At 32.9% G+C, this 22,428-nt stretch overlaps 1 protein-coding gene and 2 long non-coding RNA genes across 4 annotated transcripts; all 3 read left to right on the forward strand.

The window, feature by feature from the left end:
• The first annotated feature begins 477 nt into the window (after positions 1-477).
• LOC146948849 (uncharacterized) lies at positions 478-1,692 on the forward strand. Its single transcript, XR_015027051.1, has 3 exons — positions 478-623; positions 724-801; positions 938-1,692. It is a non-coding gene; the product is annotated as an uncharacterized LOC146948849 (long non-coding RNA).
• A 6,867-nt stretch (positions 1,693-8,559) lies between these two features.
• Positions 8,560-17,486, forward strand: LOC146948850 (uncharacterized). 2 transcript variants are annotated; one of them, XM_085745039.1, is made up of 4 exons: positions 8,561-8,714; positions 8,815-8,883; positions 9,045-10,070; positions 10,204-17,486. In XM_085745039.1, the coding sequence occupies exon 4, from the start codon at positions 12,094-12,096 to the stop codon at positions 13,300-13,302; it is 1,209 nt and encodes a 402-aa protein (XP_085601165.1). In that variant the 5' UTR covers positions 8,561-8,714; positions 8,815-8,883; positions 9,045-10,070; positions 10,204-12,093; the 3' UTR covers positions 13,303-17,486. The 2 variants fall into 2 exon arrangements, with proteins under 2 accessions (XP_085601164.1, XP_085601165.1); XM_085745038.1 differs by having other exon boundaries at positions 8,560-8,714; positions 9,045-17,486.
• Positions 17,487-17,947: 461 nt separating this feature from the next.
• Positions 17,948-18,502, forward strand: LOC146948851 (uncharacterized). Its single transcript, XR_015027052.1, has 2 exons — positions 17,948-18,084; positions 18,209-18,502. It is a non-coding gene; the product is annotated as an uncharacterized LOC146948851 (long non-coding RNA).
• Positions 18,503-22,428: the final 3,926 nt, after the last annotated feature.

Here is a 22,428-nt window from a genome sequence, read left to right on the forward strand (position 1 = left end):
TTTGATAAAGCAACACTCATTTTGAAACGGAGGGAGACTAAGTTCCCTAAATAATTTTTTTAGAGATGTTACAATTTTCACCCGACATTATACAGTACGGGTAAGTTAGCCACAAAATTTGACAATTGTTCAAAACAACCGACCAAATAAGGGTGATATATCCCTCAAAAAAAAAAATAAGGGTGGATATAGTAACTATAAAGAATAGTGATGGACAAACACGTTATTCCACTGTATTACAATGCTTTTCGTCGATCTTTGTTGCAATGCATTTGCACCATCAATCATTCCCCTCCAACATTTTTCCCCTTTCCAATTATGCAAGGTTAAAAACCAATTAAAATTTATTAATAATAATAATCAGACAGTGGTTTACGTGACCTACTTACTAAGATGCTGAAGAGACAAACAACAAATTGATTAATTGAAGAGACAATAATATTGGTATTTTATTAGGATTTTTACCCACTATAAAATGACCAAATCTTGTTCTATTATGCCACAAGAAAAATAACCTGTCCTGTGTGTTACATAAAAAGAGGGGAAATATATGGCTATCATTAAGTTTATTTATACAATGTTTCTATTTATTTTCCTATTTGTAGTTCCAACCAAAATTAACGGTAAACAATTTTTTTACCCTTCAATTGTTCTTTTTTAAGTTGTTGTTTATTAACAATATTTTTTGAAGAAGATAAATTAACCTATCTAAATTGATAACAGGGAGAAACGCACTTGAGACCTTGACAATAAACCTAATTCCAGGTCTTTCCCTCAAAGAAAAAATACACCTAGTGCAAGGTCTTAAATCAATACCACTTATACACAATATTTTTTCTTGTTTTAACAATATTTATTCTTCTTTTTTCGTTTAACAAATTTAATTTATTCTTCTTTTTCATAATAGCATTTTTTGAATGTTTTATTTTTTTTGAAGATAACTATTGTATTAGTGATGCCGATTGTAAGAATCCGGAGTGCGGTCGTTGCCAAAGAATTTGTCTGGGTTTTAAGTGTATGTGCCCCCCCATATGATGCCTCGGGTTTTATGAGTACGCTTCTACAAACGCAATATACGGATGAATGAGTTTTTACACTAGGAAAAAGATCTATGTTTATTGTCATTTAGTTATGAGATATTCTTGCATGAACTCTTACTTAAGAGATTATTCTTACACCCAACCAATAAAAATATGACACATGTTATTAACTTTAAAAAAAATGTTATTTTAATTAAGGAAATGGAAACAATAAATGGTGGTGGGTGGTTTTTGTTGGTTAAAGAAAGTGGAGAAAGGAGAGAGAAATATTAAAAATAATGAGAAAAAATTATGATATTAATTATTTTTATTATTTTAATGAGATGTTTGATTTTAATTGGTTGGATGTAAGAATGATCTCTTATGTAAGAGTTCACTTTAGTTATTGCGGTGATATCAAATAAATGAATTCTATGTTTACTTTTCTTTTTCCTTGCCGTTATGGCTTTTGTACTCTAAGACAATAATGTGCTGTCTATCTACTATATATTTTTTTTTTATGACTGAGGTTTGAACTTCAGACCTTGCATATATTATGTATTGTCTTTACCAATTGAATTAAGCTCACGAGAACATCTATCTACTATATGTATTAAAGTAAGAATTTTCTAATTACAATGATTTACAAATGATACTCTATACATTCAACTTACTTTGTTTCTTTATTTTTTACTATTATTTCACTTTTATAGGTTCAACATCTAACAAACTAAGCCAATTCTTTTTAGGAGGCCAATTTTAATTTATTTATACATTTATTTTTAGATTCATATACGTTCATTCGGTCATACTTGAGAGAGAAAATGTTGAGATGTATCATGTGTCATTTACATTCTAACATTAAAAAGAAGAGTGAAGGTTGGACAACATATAAGTTGGAAGACTCGTATACTTAATAACTTAAATATTCGGTGAAAATGTGGTAGCATTCTCACTTGGATGATTGCTCTGGGTCCAATGGATCGATCCACACCACTCTTAGCTCCCTATAAATCCCAACGGTCGCAACATAACTGATGGTCGGATTAGGCAAGTTTACCAAATCATTTACCAAGTAATAAAGTGTAAGTAGAGTATCGTATCCTCATGGATTTTTAATTCGTCCAAACAATTCGCGATACTTATTTTGTTTGACGATATCATAATAAAAGAGTTAAGGGTTAGAGATTGCAATTTTTATCTGTTTGCAATTTTTAGGTATTTGCTTCAATGTAAGATGTCTTGGAGCACGAGAACATAATTCCTCCCTCTGTAAAGTCTTCTGAGGCCTCTTGAATATTCATTCTTCAACTTTCCAATGATCACATAAATCTTTGGATGTCTTATTTTGCATGATTTCTTCGTGAATTACATCAAGGACACCCTAAAATTGCTATGTTTCAGGATGAATATAATTACAAACTCGAATATAGAAAACAGTACAAATGTCTCGAAATCACAGGCAATTGATCTAATACTCCTCTGTCTTGTTGGTAAAACCTACTAAAAATGACTCAAAAACATGCTAAGAATAACGTAAGATGACCCATCATCAATTACCCCGTTCGACATTGTAGCGGAAGCGCGAGTGGGAGAGATGTTAACGTGTTATATGTGAGTAAAAGTTTAAGATTGAAAGCAAGAGTAGATGTTGAACAACATAACACTGATATGGCCAATATACCTAATATTTTAAGATTTAGGCTGAATATGTGGTATCAATATCATATGTGGTTTCTTTTAGTCTAAAGTGATGATCAAACTCAATGTACGATACCCCGATAGTAAGAACATTATGATGAACTAGTGTTTTTTTTTTTAGTTTTTGGATGTCTTTTGTTTAATTTTTTTTATATTAAAATTTAGTTTTAGAATGTCATTATTATTTTAAATTCCTTCACTTTTAGACTTTGATGGCAAGTGACAATGAAAAATTGTAGATGTGTTTTGTTAAATTGACGAAATACATGCTTATTAGACATTTCAAAGTATGACATTTTTTTAATTTACTCTAATTTTTGGTAAAATGGTTATCCAAAAATCTAACTTCTTTAAAAAACCCATAAAATTACCGGCAACTTAAACTATTCCCTATACTCTCAAGGACAAAACACATGATACTTATTGTTTTCCCCTTATCTTCTCTCATGTTTAAATTCTTTTTTCATATGCTTTCTCTTTTCTACTAATTTTCGTTATCTCATGAAATAAAGAAACATAAATCTCCCTCCATGAGACCACGACGAACCAACTGTTGGAACAAAATGTGTTTAACAATGAACCTTGAGAGTTTTGATGATAACAAGGTATTAAAAATTGTCAACTGGACTAGCTAACATTTGTTCAAGTGTACATTACCATATACAAAAATTTACATCTTAAATAGGTTCTGGATGAACAAAAGAGAGCTAAGAAATCAACAAAAAGGAAGCTTAAAGTGTCTGAAGAGAAGTGCTCCTGAAGTCAAAAGTGCTCCTGAAGACAAAGTGCTCCAGAAGTGATGACGTCATCAGAAGCAAGTTCACCAGAAGCAACCTCATCAGAAGCTGAAAATCACCAGAAGCTGCAGTTCGTCAGAAGATGCAAGACTTAAAGTTTTCAAAAGTTGTTCAATGGATTTGAACTCGTCTAAGCATTGCAGAAGATTGGGAATGAGAGGCAACAGTGGTGGACTGTGCTCCGGTACGGTGGCGATGAGTCTTCGCGGTGGGATGAAAGGTGTCTGCAGACACGTTAGTACTCGAACGCTCAAGTCAGTAATGGAACTAAGAAAGAGTGTGTAGAAAATGTTGTGTAAAGTGAATTGTACCTTGAGGGTGAAACTAAGGCACCGATATATAGTCTCATGCGAGAATAACCGTCTATGGGAATTGCGGCTTGTGATTAGGGAGCGGTTAGAGGACACATGTAGGGTGATCGTTGCGTGGAGGCGTGCTTGGATGCGATGTGGTGCATTGATGTTGGCTTGTTTCTTCAGGCATCGAGCCTTGAGGCGGTGTATGTTTAGTTCACGTGTTGCCATGGGAATGGTCGTTTGGCCGGTCCAGAACAGAATCAAATCACACGATTGGAACGAAAACCCCGATAAATGCAATGAATCGAATCAAGATTCTTAAAAACATTCTAAATTGAATCTAGTGTTTTAAAAACATAAAGTCTTGAGAAAACTTTAATAGTAAGAAATACCTAAACTTAAGAGTAGCTATTGTAGATGATTTCAAGACAGAGATTAGCTAGGGTTATTTAACATAACTAACCAATTTTCTATTAACTACCTAGAATAAAACATTACCAAGACCATCCTCAAAACCATAACAAAAAGGCAGCTAGAGAACTATAACGGACATTCAGTCATTATGCTCACACCCTTGATGATATGGACCTCTCTAAAAGAATATTTGATGAAGTAATGGTTGAGTGTGAAGGCTTTGCATTCAATTTGGATAGGAGAATCAACATTCCTCATACAGCTCGCACTCGTGTATAGGGGCATGCCAGAGATGAATAGGAGCATTAACATTCCGTAAATAATTCACGGATTTGAAAGCTATCTCGGCATCACAACCTCCACAACGACGCTCACACAATCTTTTGTGAAGACTTCTTTTTAGGCCATCTCAATATCTTTTACACCCCCCAAAATTAAGTTTTTACCATTAATGTATACGTCTGGTAGATACATCAAAAAGGGTTTGATAGTGATTTCTCATGAGAGTGATTTACTTATAATATATATGTCCGGTAGACACACCATGACAGGGCCGGCCCTACGCATAGGGCGGGGGTGTGACGGCCTAGGGCCCATGCCGGTAGGGTCCCTAAAACAAAAATTTATGGTGGGGGTGCATATAGAAATTTTTGGTTTTTTTGGAGATGTATATAGCAAAGTTCACTGAAAGGCCCCAAATATTGACATGCTGAAATGTTGGGCTGAAGCATGTTAATGTTTTTAGCACTTTTTGCGTGATTTGCTATATATACCCCCATATATCACAAAGATTTCCATATACCCTATAAAAAAATTTGCCAAAAAATTTATTATCGAAGAAATTTGTGATATTTTTCGGGCCTTTTGTTTGTAATAATGTGCGTCATTTAAATAAAAATATTTGTGATATTTATTATCCAAGAAATTGAGATTATTTTTTTTTCTTTTTTCATCAGACTCGTCATCGTTTTCATCATTACTGAGAAAATTGAGATAATTTTATAACAAAACAAATTATATTTTAGTTGAAAATGGGCTTACTAGAGAAATTAATTTTAATATTGTCTTTCAAAGGTTTCAAAAAATTAAATTATATCATTAAAGTATTGTTAACTTTCTTGAATTGATTAAAAATGATTGCAAAGTTGAATTTGGTAATGCAAAATCAAGCGAGACGCATTTAGGATCATGTGGCCCTATTGTTCTCAGGCGTTTTAATTTGTTTTAGCAATTTTTTATAATATAATAATAAGTATGTATCATGTGCATGATTGTATTAATTTAAATTGTAATTACTATATGATAATTAATCTTATTATTACTATTATTATTATTATTATTATTATTATTATTATTATTATTATTATTATTATTATTTAGAAGACGCATGAGAAATACTTAATTTAACTAATTAATAACATTGGAATAGTTGTTACTAGATATTATAGAGTGATAAACTGAAAATATATCAAATATAAATTTATAAATAATAAATATGTATTCCGTTCATGATTTTTATATTAATAATTTATAATTACTTTGATTATTATTTAGAGGATATAATACTTTTAAAAAATCAATTTAACTAATTAATTTGTGACTCACTGTTGTCCCATATATGAATTGTATAGTAATATGATTTAGTGACTTACATTTATCCTTTTTTTTTTATAGTCATTCTTTGAAAGGATATAATAATTAATAATTTTTTTTGAAATATATAATAATTAATAATGAATAGTAATTAAAAAAAATAATTTTATAATATGACAATGAGATAAAACAATTGTAAGAAAATCATTTTTGCAAAATAAATAATCTTGAAAATGTGTAAGTTTTTGATATGTAGTTGTATAATTTATAAATGAGAAACATTTTGTTACTCTCCCAAAGTTATGTTAATTGTGATCATTGAATCAGATATAATTGAATAAATTTAGTTGCAAAAATATGTATCAATGAGAAATAGTCATATGTTTTTCTTTTCTTTTGTTTTTTCTCGGTGAAAACATTTTCCCCATGTTTTGTTAAGTATCGGTAAAAAAAAATATTTCTCTCATATATTTTATATTATTCATAAATGAAATGTATTTGTTAATATTTTTATTAGAAACACAATGTGGAATAAAGTTTACGGATTAAAAAAAGTGATTTTGACATTCAGTAATGTATATATTTTATAAAAAAATTATATTAGGGGTGTATTGAATTAGCATTCTAAGGGATTTTTTTTTGTGTATTCTACGGAATTTTAGAAGACTTTTTTATTATGAAAAAATCTTGTGGTATTCTATCACAACTCTTTGTCTTATAAAATGTCTTATAGTATTCAATCAAGACTCTTCATCACTTAAAAAGAGTCTTTTTTTGATGATGGCCAGGTTCGAACCCCGGACTTTACCTTCATCACTTAAAAAGAGTCTTTTTTTGATGATGGCCGGGTTCGAACCCCGGACTTTTACATATATTATGCATTGTCCAAACCAACTGAGCTATGCTCACACGGACAACTTAAAAAGAGTCTTGTTGTATTCAAAACCATTCAAATTTCCAAGAATTGTTTAATAAATTGGATTCTGTGGGATTTTATATTGAAATTTTAGCATTAAAAAATCTTTCATGAAAACATGAGATTTTCCAAGATTGTTTTTTCTAAGATTTTATTTTCTCTCTTCCTCTCTCTCTACCCTTATCCCCCTCCCACTTCCTCTCTACTCTCTATCTCTTGTAAAATAAATAAATAAAAGATTATGTATTGAGAATATTGTGAAGGAGAATGTGTTATAATCATTTCTTCTCAATGAGTCTTTAAAATTCATTTTTTTTAATCTTATAAATTCATAAAATCATTTCAAATCCTTTAAAATATTAAGATGTAAATCTGTTGAAATCCAAATTGTAAATCTAGTCAGTCTTTTAAAATCATCAAGAATTTTTTAAATAAAGATTGTCCTTTAAATCACCCTTAAAATTTGTGATTATTTATCATGATAAAAACCATCTCTTTTTTTTTTAAAAAAAGAATAGGGCTCGTTTATTACACTTAAAAATAAATGTGATTTTGATATTCGTTAAATTAAGATATTATTTTTTCAGAGATTCTATAAAAAGTAGAATTTATTTTGTTTGTTTATCGTAATTAAATTCATATTTTTTAAATAGTTTAGTTTGTTTGGATACAACTATATAAAAGAGATTTTTTATTACAAAATTACGTCAATCTTTTGACATGTATTTTCTCTCTCATCTTAAAAAATATATTTTTTTAAAGAATAAAAAAATCTATATTTTTAAAATCTACTTTTAATATCTTCTCATTGAATTTGTTTTTAGATTTTTTTTTAAAAAAAGTGATATTTTTTTGAAAATCTACTTTTAATATCTTATCATTTAACAATCTTTTGACACTTATTTTCCCAACCATCTAAAAAAATACATTTTTTTAAAGCTACTCGTAACAACTTTTCATTTGAAACAGTTTCTAGATTTTTTTTGTAGATTATAATTTTTAAAAAAAGTTGTAAGAAACATATACATACTCTTTAAAGTGATTTTTAAAAAAAAAATAGTTTTTTCTTAAAAACTTATAACAAACTGTCTCATTATGCCAGTTTAATATGAATTAAAATAAAAATAATTTTTACATTGAACAAGTTAGATATTATTTTTTTAAAGATTTTATTAAAAAAAATCATTATCTATTTTGTGTTGTTTATCATGATAAAAATTATTATTTTTTAAGATAATTTAATTTTTTTGAATACCACTATGCAACAAATGTAAAATATATAGATCCGTCACTGTGCGCTTGGTTAGAGTTAGCCAATGTAAAATATATAGCTACCTCGTATGAAGCTTGGAGGAAACGTTCCAATGCAAAAATGAATGCAGCTAGTTCTCGAATAAGCATGTTGTGAAACTTGGTAGGAACAGCTGTGCTATTTAAATATATAATCCAAATTTTTCTTGCCAAGGTTTCCATTTTGCGAAATTTTTCGGGAAAACAGAGTATTCTTTGATTCATTCTCGATAAAAACATGATAAGCATAGCTTAAATATATAATTACATTGTATTACAAACACGGTATTCCAATGTATTACAATGCATTTCGTCGATATTCGATGCAATAATGCATTCGCACCATCTATCATTCCCCTCCAACATTTTCCCCCTTTCCAATTATGCAAGGTTAAAAACCAATTAAAATTTGTTAATAATAATAATCAGACGGTTGTTTACGTGACCCACTTACTAAGGTGCTGAAGAGACAAACAACAAATTGATTAATTGAAGAGACAATAATATTCGTATTTTATTAGGATTTTTACCCACTATAAAATGACCAAATCTTGTTCTATAATGCAACAAGAAAAATAACCTGTCCTGTGTGTTACATAAAAAGAGGGGAAATATATGGCTATCATTAAGTTTATTTATACAATGTTTCTATTTATTTTCCTATTTGTAGTTCCAACCAAAATTGACGGTAAACAATTTTTTTACCCTTCAATTGTTCTTTTTTAAGTTGTTGTTTATACACAATATTATTTGAACAAGTTAAATTAACCCACTTAAATTGACATCAGGAATAATCACACATGAGACCCTGAGAAGCTTCACACTCCCAGGTTCCAAACCAATACCACTTCTACGAGGTTTCAAATCAACACCACTTATACACAATATTTTTCTTGTTTTAACAATATTTATTCTTCTTTTTCGCTTAACAAATTTAATTTATTCTTCTTTTTCATAATTTTTTTATTCCTCTTTTTCGCTTAACAAATTTAATTTATTCCTCTTTTTCATAAATTAGGTGAATGTATTAGTGATGCCGATTGTAAGCATCCGGAGTGCCCGCAGGGCGAAAATTGCCGAGGAGTTTGTCGTCATTCTAAGTGTATATGCATTTTTTGAAGGAACTAAGTGTATATGCATGACGCCTCGGTTTTCATGAGTACCAGCTTCAACAAAATTATCTATGTCTATTGTCATTTAGTTATTGTGGTGATATCAAATAAATGGATTTTATATTTACTTTTCTTTCACTGTCAAAAAACATATATTTACTTTTCTTTTCCCTTGCCGTTATGGCTTTTGTACTCTCAGACAATAATCTACTATCTATCTACTATATGTATTAAAGTAAGGTTTTTCTAAATACAACAATTTACAAATGACACTATTATACATTCAACTTCCCTCCAATTAATTGTTTCTTTATTTTTAATAATGATTCTATTTTTATAGGTTCAACATATAACAAACTAAACCAATTATTTGTTGTAGGGAGGCCAATTTTAATTTATTTATACATTTATTTTTAGATTTATATATGTTCATCTAGTTTATATATTCATGCATGACTCAATTATATGGTTAGCTTGATGATAAACATGTTTTTTTTAACAACTATTCCTATTTTTTTTTTTTTAAAATAACTTTTCCTAATTTATTTTTGGTAAATTTTAAAATAGTTGATCTATAATCTACTATCTACTATGTATATTAAATAAAGGGTACTATTATGGATACCCATGCTAAGCACTGGTTAGAATCTGGTCATACTTGAGAGAGAAAATGTTGTGATGTGTCATGTGTCATTTACATTCTAATATTAAAAAGAATAGTGAATGTTGGACAACATATAAGTTGGAAGACTCCGGTACTTAATGCCTTAAATATTCGGTGAAAATGTGGTAGCATTCTCACTTGGATGATCGCTTTGGGTCCAATGGATCGATCCACACCACTCTTAGCTCCCCCATAAATCCCAACGGTCGCAGCATAACTGATGGTCGGATAAGGCAAGTTTACCAAATCATATACCAAGTAATAAAGTGTAAGTAAAGTATCGTATCCTCATGGATTTTCACTTCGTCCAAACAATTCGCGAAACTTATTTTGTTTGACGATATACTAATAAAAGAGTTAAGGGTTAGAGATTTTAATTTTTATTTGTTTACAATTTTTAGGTATTTGCTTCAATGTAAGATGTCTTGGAACATGAGAACATAATTCCTCCCTCTGTAAAGTGTTCTGAGGCCTCTTGAGTATTCATTCTTCAACTTTCCAATGACCACATAAATCTTTGGATGTCTTGTTTTGCCTGATTTACATGATTTCTTCGTGAATTACATCAAGGACACCCTAAAATTGCTATGTTTCGGGAAGAATATAATTACAAACTCGAATATAGAAAACAATACAAATGTCTCGAAATCACAGGCAATTGATCTAATACTCCTCTGCTTTGCTGGTCAAACCTACTAAAAATGACTGAAAAACTTGCTAAGAATAACGTAAGATGACCGACCCATCATCAATTACCCCGTTCGACATTGTAGCGGAAACGCGAGTGGGAGAGATGTTCATGTGTTAAATGTGAGTAAAAGTTTGACATTGAAAACAAGAGTAGATGTTGAGCAACATAACAGTGATATGACCAATATACCTAATGTTTTAAGATTTAGGCTGAATATGTGGTATCAATATCATACGTGGTTTCTTTTAGTCTAAAGTGATGATCAAACTCAATGTACGATACCCCGATAGTAAGAACATTATGATGAACTAGTTTTTTTTTTAGTTTTTGGATGTCATTTGTTTAATTTTTTATATTAAAATTTAGTTTTAGAATGTCATTATTATTTTAAATTCCTTCACTTTTAGACTTTGATGGAAAGTGACAATGAAAAATTGTAGATGTGTTATGTTGAATTGAAGAAATACATACTTATTAGACAAACATCTCATCAACTTCCTCACCACACAAACTCTAAAAGGAACTATCAAAATGAAGGATAATCACCCCTTCCATCATCATGACGCAGTAAGAATGCAAGGAAATAAACAACAGAGATTTAGGAAGAAAGAAGAAGTTAGTATACCTGATAAAAAAGGTAAGGACATTATTGAGAAGATGAGAATAAAATTTTAATTGTAATTTTAGTCCTTTACAAAATTAGAGCTTTTATTGTTGTAAAATAATTGATGCCCATATGCAGCTGTAAAATATTGAAGAATCTGACAAAACATCTCATATTTAGCCTTGTTTTTTTCAAAAAAAGAAGTACAATGAAAAAAATTTCAACTCAATAAAATATTCTTGGAATTTTTTTATGTGGGACACCCCCTATAAATTCTATAGGCTCTTCAAATAGGTTTTAATGTGGGACACCCCCTATAAAAATTTTGAGTTGAATTTTATATTCAACTTTAGTTCTAGACCATTCATTTTATAAAAAATTTAATAAACAAGTTCCTTCATTCGATGGAGTGCATGTGTCTAACATTCAATTGAAAAACTTTGACGATAAAGCAAAAGCGATTGAGCGATTAACAAAAGCAAAAGCGGTATGCGGTTAACAAAAGCAAACGCCATCTGCGATTAACAAAAGCTAACACGATAAGCGATTCAGGAAAACATGATATGCGATTAAGCGATTCCGAAAACACGCCCTGCGTTGACAATTTCTCCGACTCATTAATTCTTTGAAGTTTCCTTAGAAATCAAACGATGGACTCTGTTGCAGAATCAAACAACAAATCAATCGATTCTCTCTCTAATTCATTCTTTTGTTAAAATTGATTCCTTAATTTGCGATTGAATCAAAACGCTATTTGTGTCTGAAATATAAAGCTATTTGCGGTCACTATAAAAAATAAGGGTCTTATGCGATACTCAACAGAACGCTAAACTACGATTCATACAAGTGTGGTTTGTGATACTGCTTTTCACTCTTCTCAATCACTCGGCAAGGGTTTCAGAGTGTTGAAGGTTTTCTCTCCGACGTTGTGAGAGTTTTTGTGTTTCTCTTCTTGTAAGAGTTTGCGGTGCTAGTTTTCTTTCTAGCGTGGGTACGATGATAGACGTGAGTTTGGAAGACTTATCACTAAGTGATAATGAAGGACTATATTTCGACATTGAGGAGGAAGAGAGTTCTGAGAATGATCCTCGCTTATGTCTGGTAGGCCATTTTCTTGTCAACCGTCTTGGTCGACTTAAGGAGATGAAAATACGGATGTCTGAAGTGTGGCGACCGGTGAAAGGGGTGGCGGTGAAGGAAGCACAACCAGGGATATTCTTGTTCCAATTCTTTCACAAACTTGATATGGAGGAGGTATTGAAGGGTGGTCCGTGGACATATGACAATCACTCTTTGGTTCTGGAAAAGCTGCAAATAGGGGTGCCGTTGAAGGATATAAAATTGAACTATATGAATCTTTGGGTTAGGGTTTATAATTTTCCAACTGGTATGATGAAGGAGAAAGTTGGAATGGGATTAGGGAACTATATTGGAGAGTTTTTGGAATATGATGGAAATAACAATTCTAGCTTCTGGCGTGAGTATATGAGGTTAAAGGTGAGGTTTGATATCAGACGACCATTGAAGATAGGCAAGAAGATCAAGGCGAATGGGGGAGAATGGTGTGTGGTGAATTTCAAGTATGAGAGGTTAGGAACCTTCTGTTTTGTGTGTGGGGTGCTAGAACACAGCGAGAATAAGTGTGAGGTTAGGTTCTCTCAGCCAGATGTTACGATTCCAAAACGATGGTCAAACGTTATTAGGGCAGATCCATGGAAGCTGGGTGGGAAGGCGACATCACAATGGTTACGGGAAGATGGGGGTTCTAAGGTTGATATGGAAAAGGAGGGAGGGAGAAGAGCCGAAACAGATGGACAGTCTAAGCCCCATAGGCAGCAGGCGTCCCCGACTTCTGTGGAGAGGGTGACAACAAGTCAGGTACTGGTGGGTAAGCAGACTGGTTCTATGCTTATCTTAGATGGGGCCAACGATGGCGTGAAGGAGTTAAGGCATGTAAATGCTCCTTTACTTACTTTTACTAATGATATGAGGGCGAGTACATCATGTTCAGCCATTCCCTCGACTATTGATAACCACAACCAGCTGCACAATCCTAGTGAGGAGGAAAATAATGCAGACATGGAATATCAGTTTCAGAGAAAGCGTATGCAAGAGGACAAACAACCTGTTGAGGATTCCACAAATCAAACAAACCAGCATTTTTTATCGGCACGTCCTGGCAGCCAGAACTGCCGGGACCAATGATTATTTTGAGTTGGAATTGTCGAGGATTTGGCAGCCCGAGTGCAGTTCCAAATCTTCGAAACCTGGCTCGAAGACACAAACCAGACATTCTTTTCCTATCTGAAACGTTGGCTAATACACGAAGCATGGAAAATATTCGTGTCATGTTGGGATATGATTCATGCCTAGCAATTGATGTGGAAGGAAGGAGCGGTGGGCTGGCAGTGTTTTGGAAAGATGTTTCTAATTGTCGTGTGTTAAATTACTCTCGAAATTTCATTAATCTGATTGTGGAGGATAGAGAAGCTGGTGATTGGAGATTAACTTGTTATTATGGCTTTCCTGAACATGCGCGTCGTCGTGATGCTTGGGATTTACTTCGAGAGTTGCGGGATATGTCATCTCTTCCGTGGTGTATCATTGGAGACTTTAATGATCTGTTGTCTCAACAAGACAAAGCTGGTATTCATCCTTATCCTAATTGGTTGTGTACGGGTTTCCGTGAAGCGGTTGAAGATTGTGCCTTATCCGATATTAAATTGCATGGTCACCCATTTACGTGGATCAAGAGTCCGGGTACCAATCGAGTGCTGGAAGAAAGATTGGATATGGCTATGGGAAACTCTGAATGACTTCAACGTTTTCCAGAAGTCAAACTTACTTGCTTACTTTTCACTCAGATCACACTCCAATACTGCTTGATACTATACCTACGGTTCGTCATAGGTATAATTATTCTTTTAAATTTGAAAACAGTTGGCTCTTAGAGGACGATATTGAGGATGTGGTGATGGATGGCTGGGGTGGTACTAGGGGGTTGGAGCTCGGTGATAGAGTTGTGAATTGTTCTACGAAGTTGCAAAGCTGGGGTAGGAGGAAGAGAGTTCGGTTTAAGGAAGAAATTAACCAGTGTGTTCGTATATTAGAGGAGCTTCGTGCCCAGTCGAATGGTATGATGCGTACACAATATGTCGAAACTCGGGCGAAGCATGCTCGACTACTTGTACAGGAGGAGGCCTTTTGGAAGCAAAAAGCGAAAATGAACTGGTTGAAGGAAGGGGACATGAATACCAAGTTCTTTCATACATCTGCGATAGCCCGTGGCAAAGTGAAGAAGGTTAGTAAGCTCCGAACGGATGATGGGAGGATTGCTACGTCTCAACAGGATATGTGTACCATGGCACAAAGTTATTTTGAGCAACTATTTGCTGTGAATGCAGGTGTCCATGAACCGGTACTGGATTAGACGAGTCAATGTGTGTCGATGGATGACAATATAATGCTTACAACACCTATTACAAAAGAAGAATTACGTTAAGCCCTTTTTTCAGATGCAACCGGACAAGTCCCAAGGTCCAGATGGTTTTAATCCGGCATTTTATCAGAGATTTTGGCATGTGTGTGGTGATGATATTTTTCAGGCAGTGGTTTCATGGTTGGATCGCAGTTACTTCCCTTCAAACCTTTCAGAAACAAATATATGTTTGATTCCGAAGTGCGAAGACCCGGATAATATGAAAGATCTTAGGCCTATATCTCTTTGTAATGTGTTGTATAAAATGGTGTCAAAGTTGCTCGCTAATCGACTGAAACGATGTTTGGATAAATGTGTGTCAGAGGAGCAGTCAGCGTTTGTTGAGGGCCGCTCTATACTGGACAACGCGTTAATTGCTACCGAGATAATCCACTTAATGAAGAGGAAGACGAAGGGATGGAGATGGGAATTGGCTCTCAAGATTGATATTAGCAAGGCTTATGATAGAGTGGATTGGGGGTTTCTGCGTGGTGTGCTTATGCGAATGGGGTTCAGTGAGAAATGGATCCAGTGGATAATGATGTGTGTTAGTTCTGTTACTTATTCGGTGCTTATGAACTTTGACAGAGTGGGACCTATTGTACCCGGCCGAGGATTGCATCAAGGTGACCCGTTATCACCATATTTATTCATTTTGGTGGCTGAGGGCCTCTCGACTCTAATACATAAGGCAATTAATAGAGGTGATATTCATGGGGTACAAGTATGTCGCAGCGCACCAGTGGTGTCCCATCTGTTGTTTGCAGACGATTGTTTCTTGTTTTGTAGGGCCAATGTGGTGGAAGCACAACGTTTACTCACTATTCTTAACACTTATGAGGTAGCATCTGGACAAGAAATTAACTTATCAAAGTCTGAGGTGTTTTTTAGTTGCAATATGAGTGAGGCGGCGCAGATGGATTTGTCACACATTATTGGTGTCCGACATGTGATGGGTACCAGAAAGTATTCGGGGATACCTTCGATGATTGGTAGAGATAAGAGGTCTGTTTTTTCTTTTATCAAGGATCGTATTTGGAAACGAATAAATGCACGGAGGGGACAAGCATTATCAAAAGCTGGAAAGGAAGTTATGATCAAATCTGTGTTACAATCTATTCCTTCATAAATAATGAGTATTTATCTTTTGCCGAATTCAATCATAGATGATATTGAAAAGATGATCAATGCGTTTTGGTGGGGAGGAAGGAGTAACAACCGAGGGATTAAATGGATGACATGGGAACGTGTGGCATGCCCCAAAGAATTTGGTGAAATGGGGTTTCGGAATTTCAAAGCTTTTAATCTCGCTATGGTAGCTAAGCAAGGATGGAGCTTTCTGTCTAAACCTGAATCTCTGGTTGCTAGAGTCTTTAAATCGAGGTACTTTCCACGTTCCTCATTTTTGGGTGCTAAACTCGGACATAACTCGAGCTTTGCTTGGTGGAGTATTTGGAATTCGCGTCAGTTACTTTTATATGGATGTAGGTGGACAATTGGAAATGGGCAGCAGGTCAACGTGATGAATGATCCATGGGTTCGAGGTGTTCATGGTAGTTTGATTCAATCCCCACAAATTCAGGGTGTGCATAGTTTGCGTGTGTCTGATTTGATAGTTGACGAGGAACGAGTTTGGGATATTGATAAGCTTGAATCTCTGTTTCTTGATGATATGGTGCAAGCTATTCTCGATACACCACTCTTTGCCGAAGTTCAGAATGATAAAATAGTGTGGACGATGGAACGTAACGGGAGGTATACTGTTAAGATTGGTTATAAACTTGCTATGATGGAGTTGTTACATACTGATCAGTTTCATGTTGAAGGTGAGTGACATAGAATTTGGAATGTGAATTCCCCTCACAAAGCACGTAATTTGTTATGGAGGATTTGCAGAGGGTGTGTTCCGACCCGTCTCCGACTACAATCACGACATGTACAATGTGAGGTGACATGTCCCTGGTGTGATACGGTTGTTGAGGATGATTGGCATGCTTTTGTGGGTTGTACGGTGGCACGTGAGAGTTGGTATTGAGCAGGGCTTTCGACTGTGCTGCAACCGCGAGTTGGAACTGTGAGCAGTTTGGCAGATTTTGTTTTTGATATATGTCGTTCTGAAAGCCGAGACATTGCTGGTCGGGTGGCTTCACTTCTTTGGCAAATTTGGGCTGCACGTAATGATGTCATTTGGAATGCCACTCATCATACTTCAACAAGCATTGGGAGGATGGCACTAGATGCATGGCAGCAATGGCAGGAGGTTCATAAACATCCCCCACAACCGGTTGTGCAACACGAGCAGAATAGAGTGCAAGGTAATAGCTCAGTTTGGGAGAAACCACGCGAGACATGGTTGAAGTCCGCGTTCCATGACCGTAACCATATTACATCTTTTGCGTGTTGTGTTAGAGACTCCTGCGGGCAATTTATTCGGGCTCAAACGAAATGGCAGCGGGCAAATATGACAGTTTTGGAGGGGGAGGCAGTAGCCTTACTCGAGGCTCTTCACTTTGCTGATGCGAATAGATGGGATCGAGTTGTTTTCGAGTCTGACTCATCTACTCTAGTGCAAGCTCTATCGTCTCCGGGCCATGGTGATTCGGAATTCTTGCTATTGTTTCCAGTATTATTTATCAGTTATCTTTACATTCCAACTTCGAGGTGAAGTTTGTTAGGAGACAAGCGAACAAGGTTGCTCATAGTTTAGCTAGGGCGGCCTGTTCTTGGGCTAGTCACCGTATTTTTGATTCTTATCCTTCTTGTATTGAACATTGGTTGATTAATGATAATAGTTAACTTTGTTTCGGTCAAAAAAAAAAATTTAATAAACAATGACATGAAATTTTCTTAGAAGCTTATTTTTTTACTGGTATATATAAGGTTTTTGATAGTAGCAATGACAAAAAAAAAAAAAAAAGTTAGTTTAAGCCACTCCACATTATTCTATTGTTTAATTGTAAAAATGGTAAATGCTTTGTATATATCTTTAAACTTATATATAAATATATAAATAATTGCATTAACCCCAATTTTGCTTTAAAAAAAGTATTTTCCTAATTTTCGTTATCAATAGCAAACAAGTAAGTTTAGTGAATTATGATTTTCAATTTGCTAAAGGTAAAGTAGAAGTTTTGGTATGACCCAAATGTCTTTGAATGACATGATAAGAAGATTTTTGTTGCAAAATTTATCTCTGTTAATCTCTAGGTTAAAAAATTAAAAATTAAACTTTGTTAAAAATAATAATCAGACAATGGTTTACGTGACCTACTTACTAAGGTGCTGAAGAGACAAACAACAAATTGATTAATTGAAGAGACAATAATATTTGTATTTCATTAGGATTTTTACCCACTATAAAATGACCAAAGCTTGTTCTATTATGCAACAAGAAAAATAACCTATCCTGTCATGTAACAGAAAAGAGGGGATATATATGGCTATCATTAAGTTTATTTATACAATGTTTATATTTATTTTCCTATTTGTAGTTACAACAAAAGTTGACGGTAAATAATTTGTTTACCCTTTTATTGTCCTTTTTTACGTTGTTGTTTATACACTATATTTTTTCTTGTTTTCAATAAGCTTCTTTTGATTGCGTCATTTTCTATATTTTTTTTTTCATAATAGCATTTAAAGGATGTCTTAGTGATGCCGATTGTGCGATTGGTTTAAAGTGCGGTCTTCCTAAGAAGTGTATTGGTTTTAAGTGTAGATGCGCCCTAAAAGTACCAGCTTCATCAGAGTACACAAACGCTTTACAGGGATGAATGAGATATTGCACTATCAAAAAAGATACTATGTTTTATTTTTATTTTTTTGAAGGAAAAGATACTATGTTTTTCCCATCTGCTAGAATATTATATGAGTGTGTATTGTCATTTAATTATTGTGGTGGTATGAAATAAATGGATTTTATATTTACTTTTCTTTTCCCTTGTCGGTATCGCTTTTGTACTCTAAGACAATAATAATTAAATAAAGGGAGCGATTGTTTCAGTTTTAAAAAATTAGATTTTGATTTAAGAGAATTTGAAATTTTTGTCGAGACTTGAAAAAAATATGAAGCCATTTTTGTGTGCTTACTTACATAAAAATATTTTTTTTAATACTTGAAGCTTTTATACTTGAGTTCTTTAATTTTAGAAATTTTTTTTTTAAAAAAAGGTTGTAGGAATAGCTTTTCATTTTGAGACTAAGCTTTGTTTTTTTTACAAAATGCATTTTTTAAAAATTTGAAACAGATACTACCAAAAAAAAACTTTTGGCTAAAAAAATATGTTTTTTTAATAAAATCTCAAACAAACAAGCCAAAAATAAGGTAGCAAAAAATATTATTGAAATTGACTTCAATTTAATCTCAATAAATAAAATATGGAGAATGCTAAACAATGCCCTCAAACATTGGTTAAGAAACCAAAATAAGTAGTGTAATTATTACTTAATCAAAAGCCAAAAACTTATATTTTCAAAACAAATTTTCTATTTATAGTTTCCTTAACCATTTCTCTGAATGCACTAGTTAGCAAGACCATAAAATATTTGCTTCTCATTACTTCCCTGCGATTTCAATTTTTTCATCACTTCAAGTCGTCAAGTCAATTTGAAAATTTGTCTACGGAGGATTCTACATGTTATGTTGAAATTGTATAGATAAATTCTATTGATAATAATTTTATCGTAATATGACAAGATCGTCATCCGATATAAAAGCTCCTCATTTAATCTACTATATATATATATATATATATATATATATATATATATATATATATATATATATATATATATATATATATATTAAAGGTAATGTCCGTTGAATTTACCAATTTGCCTCTAGGAGGGGCATTTTGGTAATTCAATTATTGGAGTGTGGTTTTTGTTTTTTCTTTTAGGGTTGGCCTATGAATTTCCATTTTTGCTCCTAAGAATTTTTTTTAATTATTTTCTAATTTTTAATAACTTTTAATTATTTTCCAATTTTTATATTTTTAACTATTTTTCAATTTTTTCTCCCAAATTCAATTGTTTCTACATTACCGTTGTGGGAGATTAAGGTATCGTTTGACCCGATTTTTTCAAACTTCTCTACAATTTTAAGGAGAAGTTAGGCCGAATACAATATCAATTAAGTACTTACTAAAAAAAGTACTTTTTTTGAACGCATAAAATTGAATGAAATGAGCTTTGACCAGAAGTTGTTGAATGTTACTTTAAAAAACTACTTCTCGACAATTTATTTCACAAGCACCTCTTTTCAACTCACGCTGGGAACCTTTTCTTACAATATCAATTAAGTACTTACTAAAAAAAGTACTATTTTTGAACACATAAAATTGAATGGAATGAGCTTTGACCAGAAGCTGTTGAATGTTACTTTAAAAAACTACTTCTCGACAATTTATTTCACAAGCACCTCTTTTCAACTCACGCTGGGAACCCTTTCTTTATTTTTTAATATTATATTTCAATATGTTTTTTTCTTCCATTTAAATTTATTTATTTTTAACCGTTCCATTAATTTTTTAAGGAGGTTCCATTTAATTTTATTACCTTTTTTTTCAAAGGAATTTTATTATCTTTTTATCACTTATATGTTTAATTTCAATATCATTTAGTCATCACAATCTCACAAATATTTTTATTCACGCTGTCATTTAATGATCCCAAATATTTTTCTCTCCTTTCTTCAACCTCGCGAATATATACACACATTAACGTTTAGAGTAATATTTTATGTCCGTTTGTCTGTTTTTTGGTTACGCTAATGCATATAATTTTTTTAGTGTTGCTTGGTTGAGTGCTACGTCACCAATTTTTTTTAACTATTTTCCAATTTTTATATTTTTAAAAACTTTTAACTATTTTACAATTTTTTATTTTTAACTATTTAAAACTAAGTTGATGGTTCATGGTTTTTAAGGTTTATATTTTGACATATTACAATGATTCACAATTATCCGTCATTTTACCATCTATCCTTTCAATGTAATCTTCCAGACTGAATATTACTAAGCATATGTGAAGAGACTGAATATTGCTCAGCTGATATTACTTTTTTGACATCAAAGAGATTTTTTATTTTTTAACGGTCAAATTATTAATAACCAAGTTCCTACACAAGATGCTAAAGAGTTTAATGTGTTTCCTTCGTTCATTCTGTGTCATGTAAATATTGGTGTTAATCCCTTTTTGGTAACTCTATGACAAGCGCTCACTTTTATAATTTTAACTAATATGTAATTTATGATGTTTTCATGCTCTTGATAAAGCTTTCATAAATATTTTGATAAATATTTATAATTTTTGTGCAATATTCATTAATTTGTTCATTTTTCCTTCGGAACATTTTTTTACAAATTTGCCATTAGGAGGGGCAATTTGGTAATTCAATAATTAAGAAAATTTTACTGCCCACCTAAAAATCCTCAATAATAACCTATTTTTATTTTAAATTTTCTTAATTCATCTTATTAAATTCACCGTTGCCACTTCATTCACATCATAAAACATATATATTATATAAGAATCATGAATTTTCTATGAATTATGTATTATTTATGAAATTTTAAGTGGATTATGTATGAATGTTTAAAAGTTGAAGTTTTTTGGTAATTAAAAAAAGTTATTATTTGTACCAAAAGATAAATAAATTCAAAACTCCATGGATACCCATGGATACCTCAATACCCACGGGTACCTGTATAGTGGGTACCCACAAAGATACGGGGCGGGCACGGGTATCATATTTATCCAACGGGGCGAGGACGAGTATCATGAAGGTGAGAAAAACACAAGAAGGGGGGTTGAATTGTGTTTTTGGAAAATTCTTCGTTTCTCCTAAAAACTGAACACACTGGTCAGAAGCTAAGTGAGACAGCTTCTGAAGTGGTAATCAGAATCTAAATGCAGCGGAATAAAACAGAGAGAGAGAAGAAGAACGACACAAAGCGATTATACTGGTTCCTTCCACAATCCGGAAGTAGTCCAGTCCCCTTTGCACTTCCAAGAAGATTTCACTAAGAGTAATATCTGATTACAATTGCTCAAGCACACCTGCAAGAGACTTCCTTTGCTCAAGCACACTTTGCAAGAGTCTTCCTTTTCTCAAGAACACAATCAAGAGACTTCCCTACTCAAGCACAACTGCAAGAGACTTCTAACTAAATAAAATTACACAGAAAATTGTTTAAGGTTGAACACTTGATATACAATCAGAGGTGCTCACAATACAAATCAGATACAGACTCAATAACTTAGGAATTTCTAAGATGAAACTTTGAGACACAGAAATTCTAAGTGAATGCAGAACAATTTCAGCAGAGGTTTGGCACTTGTAAAAATGTTGTGAGTCTTTCGTTCAGCAATGCCAATTCTCTAAGTCTTCACTCCTTTATATAGAGGTGTGAAAGAGACGTTGTGAAATTTCCAGCACATCAAAGAGTCGTTGTTGAAGCTTGATCTTTCACCAATGATCTTTTGCCTGATTTGGTTGTTGTCCTATGAAGAACTAATTTGAAATCCATTCCCATTGTGAAGGAACATCTTTACAGGCATAGCTGTTATTCTGGAGCTGTTTTATTGTCCTGTAGTGTGGACATAAAACAGAGTAGTAGAGAAGGTGGTTGTACAGTTCATACAAAGTACAATGTCAACGCTTTTTGAAGATAAGGTTCCAAGGCCTTCAAATCTTTACCAAAATGACCGTTGCAACCATCCACTAATCTTCTGCAGTGTTTTCGAATCCAATAGACAACTTTTGAAGTGTTGATCTTTGAATCTTCAGCTTGTGGTGATAATCAGCTTCTGAACTATCTGCTTCTGATGGCTATACGCTTCTGAAGGCTATC

The sequence above is a fragment of the Medicago sativa genome, chromosome 2 (assembly GCF_051527215.1).
Source record: "Medicago sativa cultivar Bolivia chromosome 2, Bolivia_mono, whole genome shotgun sequence".
Lineage (NCBI taxonomy): Eukaryota > Viridiplantae > Streptophyta > Magnoliopsida > Fabales > Fabaceae > Medicago > Medicago sativa.

Excerpts from the sequence above, each read along its gene's own strand:
- LOC146948850 (XM_085745038.1), top strand. The coding sequence starts at position 12,094 with ATGATAGACGTGAGTTTGGAAGACTTATCACTAAGTGATAATGAAGGA.